This window comes from Gossypium hirsutum, chromosome D10 (assembly GCF_007990345.1).
Source record: "Gossypium hirsutum isolate 1008001.06 chromosome D10, Gossypium_hirsutum_v2.1, whole genome shotgun sequence".
Lineage (NCBI taxonomy): Eukaryota > Viridiplantae > Streptophyta > Magnoliopsida > Malvales > Malvaceae > Gossypium > Gossypium hirsutum.
In genome coordinates this window covers 60,982,910-60,988,520 of record NC_053446.1, presented here as the reverse complement: position 1 = coordinate 60,988,520, position 5,611 = coordinate 60,982,910, and the positions used below count along the sequence as shown (strand labels likewise).

General features: G+C 33.7%; 1 protein-coding gene across 2 annotated transcripts; it reads right to left on the bottom strand.

The window, feature by feature from the left end:
* Positions 1 to 242: 242 nt before the first annotated feature.
* Positions 243 to 5,107, bottom strand: LOC121222522 (synaptotagmin-3). Of its 2 annotated transcripts, XM_041103508.1 has the most exons (13): positions 4,719 to 4,909; positions 3,265 to 3,359; positions 3,043 to 3,141; positions 2,890 to 2,940; positions 2,688 to 2,811; positions 2,435 to 2,553; positions 2,249 to 2,350; positions 2,052 to 2,126; positions 1,863 to 1,939; positions 1,354 to 1,603; positions 877 to 1,248; positions 648 to 776; positions 243 to 572 (listed from the first exon to the last, which is right to left on the bottom strand). In XM_041103508.1, exons 4-13 carry the CDS (start codon positions 2,908 to 2,910, stop codon positions 444 to 446), a joined length of 1,398 nt encoding a protein of 465 aa, XP_040959442.1. In that variant the 5' UTR covers positions 2,911 to 2,940; positions 3,043 to 3,141; positions 3,265 to 3,359; positions 4,719 to 4,909; the 3' UTR covers positions 243 to 443. The 2 variants fall into 2 exon arrangements, with proteins under 2 accessions (XP_040959442.1, XP_040959441.1); XM_041103507.1 differs by lacking the exon at positions 3,265 to 3,359 and having other exon boundaries at positions 4,719 to 5,107.
* Between the last annotated feature and the right edge of the window lie 504 nt (positions 5,108 to 5,611).

Here is a 5,611-nt window from a genome sequence, read left to right as displayed (position 1 = left end):
CCTTTCAGCCATTGATGTAAAATAGTTGATTTGACAAGTAAATTTGATGTGTTTATATTGTGTTATGTTTAAAACATTAGACACTTTTATGGGGTTTAACGCATAAATAAATTCATATTTTGGATTGTCAACCAAGACATCCCATAGCATCCTATATGTGGATTTATGAATTGAGTTGGTAGGTTCCTGAGCTTCATTGGCTGTTTTCAATAGCAATAACAACATAAGAGGTATACTCCAAATAAAATAACTAAATAAGCATACCTATATTAAGGCACTGAAAATTTACAGTAAAAAATATATTGGCACTGAATTTAACTGGGATTCTATACATGGATTTTTTGCAGTAATCTTTGTTTCTGTATATTTCTCTTGTACTTGTATCAATCTTTGTATGTTACTGCAAAACCAATTGACATCGGTTTAAATTCTCTTCCTGTTTCTCAAGCTGTCACCCATTTTATCGCAACATGTATTACTCCATTCTTCGAATCGATCAGGTGGTATTTCTGGTTGATTCGTCCGTTATGGACGACGTCAGTAAGATTAATATCGACATTTCCCAGATGTTCCTACATAGGAAATGATTCAAAGTAATGTTAAAGATATAACGATGCAGTGAGAATTAGAGAAAGTTGAGTGCATACCTTTGATCGGAAGCTAAAGCCTGTTCGCTTGCTCATGACTTCGATATGGATCTTCTCATTTAATGGAGGTTCCTCGAGCATGTAGTGAAACTCTTCGTTCCAGACGGGATCTCGGGTTCTCTTGATCATCTGAAAACACCATTTTTGTAAAATGGTGGACCGAGCAATGTTAAGCCGAGAAAAGAAGTTGGAGTTTGAACAAAAACAAATGCAAATGCGAGAAGTTTACCTTTGTTCTTTTTGTTTCTCCTCTGAAAAAAACTACGGCATAAGGGTTATTGTGGCGTTCACCCTCGACATCCTCGGCTCCTTGAATCAGAACCGAAAGGAGACCTGCTCCACCAAAGACTTCACTGTCGGATGTCCGGTCAAACCCGCTTTCCTTTCTGCTGTATCCATCTTGTGTCCCGTCTAACTTACCACTGTCAGCTCTAAAAGGGGCATACATAAGCTCAACCACAATTTTACCTCTTTGCTTCTTATCCTGAGGATCATAACTATCTGTGTGCTTCAGCAAATCGAGTTTAAATTCCTTTGTCTCATAGGGTGTAAGAAATTTCAATGGGACAAACTGCATTCCAAGTCGGTCATGATTACCGACCTGCAAATAACAACACATACAAAGAAGAAACAATTTGAATTGTCATCTAGATAAAATCTCCTTTTATCACAATAAATAAACCGAGTGACCGGAAGGCGAAAAAACCTTGTCCCAGTCAAAGACTTGTAATTGAAGAACTTGAGATCCGGGGTCCTTTACGATAAGCTTGAACTTTTCGTTCCATTCTGGATTCAAATTCCTCTTCTTGATGGTTGTTTTCTTCGATGGCAGCCTCTCTCCAGATAGATTTAACTTGACATAAGGGTCCGACGTCCCGAGGATGTCCTTCTTTAAGAGCTTTTGTGCCCGCACAACCTTTACATGTAGTATTCCAACAGGTTTCTTTACAGCCACCCTAAAAAAAGAACCAAACTAAAAACTCGGCCAACAAGCATAAAACTCTATAGTTTTATAAGAATCGATCAAAAATAATTATTAGAAGTACTTCTAGTACACATGGTTAAGTACCCAATATCCAGAACTTAACGCAATATAACCAAGGCCTTAAAAGTTAAAATAGTTCACAACATACAGTATGTATGAACATTAAAGTTCTAGAAAGCTCAGTAACAAAAAATGGAGTAGATATAACATAGTACGTAATAGAAACTTACGTTGCAGGATCAAGAATCGGTATCTCTAGTGCTTGTGGCCAGATGTAGAGGCTTGCAACTTGCCTTTTAATTGTTTTCTGCAGGCAACTCGAACAGTTAGCCAACCGTTCTTCAGACAAAATTCTAAGTTCATAAGCCCTCCACAATTATATCCGACTATTTTTTGTATAGAAATTACCAGTACAATACCTGGACAAACTGATAAAGTCCGGGTATAGCCATAATATCACCTCCAAGTATACTCATTCCGAAGTCTACATCAGGCTGCATGGTAGGTAGTAAACATCATCATCGGAAAATAATTGTAGCTTTCATTGATATTTAAAAGTGAACATAACCAACATTTTAATCCAATAAATTTTCGATGTTCAAAAAGTTTTACTAACCTTCCCAAGGAGTGATACTGCAACAGTTGCAAAACATGGAAAGGTAGGTACAAGAGGTTTCAAAGTTATCCGTGGTGCCATAAATATTTGTAAATCGACTAACTGCGAAGCAGCATAATCAAACTCTCGAAGAAAACAGAAAAAGGATACATTCTTCTTTCAATTCTGTCTCTAGACTCGTCTAACCTGAATGGTGATTCGGAAAGACAACAACTTCAGCGTCAAAACAATGTTTGGATTGCCAGCCCAACGAACTGCCGGTTCCAGGACTAGTTCTTTCTCATTTGTTTCACACACTTTAAGACCTGCAAATAGTGAAATACGATAAAATGAGTATTAGTAGGAAGAAATTTAGGCCTCGTGCTCATGATTCCCACGCTTAATCGTTCTATGCTATGATTTTGGTGAACAAATCAAGAAAAAAAAATCCATTTCTTACCATGAATTTCCGGAGGAATAGTTCCGAGACTTAGATTATCAAACTCAATGGCTTCTATTTGATACTTCCCGACATACTCGGCAAACATGGGTTTGGTAGCGCTTCTTATTTGAGCACAAATTGCCTGTAGATTAAAATTAAATTCCGAGTTCATAACTAACATAATTGAAAATCTCGAAACCTTTTCAAGTCACCAAACTACCTTATCGAGGTACGGCCACATATCAGCAACAAACTTGTTCAGCCAATCTACCTGCATTGTTTTCACAATTACCATCAATATACGGCTAGAAGAAAAACAAGATGAGTGTAAATCAAGACTATGATAAATCATTCTAAAAGTTCGAATACTTACTCTCTCATAATCGGGACATTTAACCCATAACGGAATATCGGGAAGAATATCCAGCAATTGATCATTATCTAGCTCATAAAGCGGCCTAGGAACTGGTTCCTATACGAAGCAGTCCACACATGAGCTTAAAACAAACATAAATTAGCTGGAAAACTACACCATTATCAACATGGAATTTCGATTCTTGAAGTTCTGGACATTTTCTACTATACTAGTGAGTACATAAAAGACAATGATCACACGAGGAAACCCGTTTCTTGTTGCAAATTCACCATCATGTCTGACTTTACTCGGTATCGTAAAACCTTCGGTTTTATCTGTTTCAAGGAGATTCAACTTCCATCAAACGTATACAAAAATTTAGACACATCATTCCATCTTAATTCGATAATCACGAGCTATACTATAGCAACAGAACAGCTAGAGGCATCATTGAATAATTTGGCCATACCAAGGATGAATGCAATATAATCAAATATTAGATCAGAATTCCATTCCTTGTCCGGAATTTGCCATCGGTCTTTCCACGACTTTACGATATAATCTCCCGGCTTATCCAATTCGAGGGAATTCAACAATCATTGAATCACCAGAAAATCCATACATCCCATCCTATCTAAAACTTGACAATTCATATATTTCTTTGTCAAACTACCCTATGTATGATATCAATGGAACAGCTAGAGGCATAGATCATTAATTAATTAGGCCATATATCAATTGCATTAATATAATTCATCAAAAATATAAAAAAGAAAAAATTAGAGCAAGTCCATGGGTGCTTATTGGTTAAGGAATTCTCCAGAAAGAGCATTAAATGCAAGGAATAAAAAATGGTCCATATCCATTTTGTCAATTACTTCCATTGTTAGCTTAGCTCCCCTCACTCAAGGAACAGTTAAGAGCCACAAATTCTTGACCATCAAAAGGAAATAAAAGTTCCCATTTTTGCTTATAATTCTAATTACTTTAATTTTGAATATTAATTCTAAATACTTGACTTTGACAACAAGGTTTTTTTTTTTTATAAAGACAACAAGGTTTCAATCATCAAAATTTAACATCTTGAACAAGTTTCTCTAAAATCAAAACATGTCAAGTTATCAACGATGATAAACATGAAAAATAATCTCCACCATGAAAAAACACACACATAAAAACAAAGAAAAAAATAAGTCACAATCGCTTGGCTTAGGTTCCAGCAGTAATAGTAAAGAAAAGTATGTATATAGTAAAAATATTTAATAACAATTGAAAAGCTTCTTTCGTTAAAAAAGTACAGGGGAAAAAATTGCAGAAATTAGTAATGGAAAAGTTTTACGACAGTTGCAAAAAAACACCATTTTTACCAAGGCTTTGAAGGCATCAATGAAAGCCCAGATGGAATATAAATCCTTAGTACAAAATACTAAGAAACTATGATACATTGTTATCTCAAAACCAATAAGAAGAAAAAGTATAAAACTATGGCAGAAGAAAATTAATAAAAAAAGAGGATATTTTTACAATAGCAATGGAGAAACTAAGAGATACCCAGATGTAATCTTAACAAAAACCTTGAACTTTGATTAAAAGAGGTGGAAAATATATATTTTTAACAAATACCCAGATGAAATCAGAACATGAACAAGGGGAAAAAAAGAACACATTGAAGCTGGGATAAATTCATTGCTTACCTTTACAGTTTTGGGTTTAGAGTATATGAAGAGAAAGAATCCAATCAAGAGTCCAATAGAAGTTCCAATCCCAAAACCAAAAATTCCCAATAAAGTACTTAAAAATCCCATTATTTTCCAGGTCAGATTGGCTCTTTTGATGAAGAAAACATGAACAAAAATGGAGCTGGGATTAAAATCAAAGGAAGAAAAAAATAAAATAAAAGAAGAGATGTTTTAAAAATGGGAGGAATTTGGAGTGTAGAAGGAAATGGTGGTGTGAGTTCAGAAACGCAACAAAGACAAAGAGAGCCTTTGAGACTCTAACTAAAACCGCCAAAAACATAGACTGGTTTACGTTGGGCGACAACTTTTACTTTTCTGTTCAAATAATAAATTCAAACTTCTGTCTTCTAAATAAAATCAAATATATCACATTAGTATAAAATTCACATATGATTTGACATAATTTTAACATATATAATGTAACATCTCATTCTCATTTCGACGAAATTATTGAGAGAGGTAATTACGGATCTTAAATATAGATATTAAAATAGACATAAAAAAATAAAAAATGTATAAAATATAAATATTTAATTTATTAAAATTTTGTATAAATATAAAATATTTTAAATATGATAGAAAATATTAAAATTTTTATATAACAAAAATATTGCAAAGATAAAAACTAAATTTTAATTTACTTCATTTCATATGAGTGTAGCATCACGATTCCTGATCTTTATTTTTTGATATAATACCTAGACTATTCATAGCCTTTCCTTAACCCTTAAATAAGAGGATAATCCATATTTTCTTACATTGATAATAATACTAATGCCAACTGAACTATTATTCAATCAACGATATTTTAACATTTTTAAATAATATTGATGATTTGATTGAGGCAA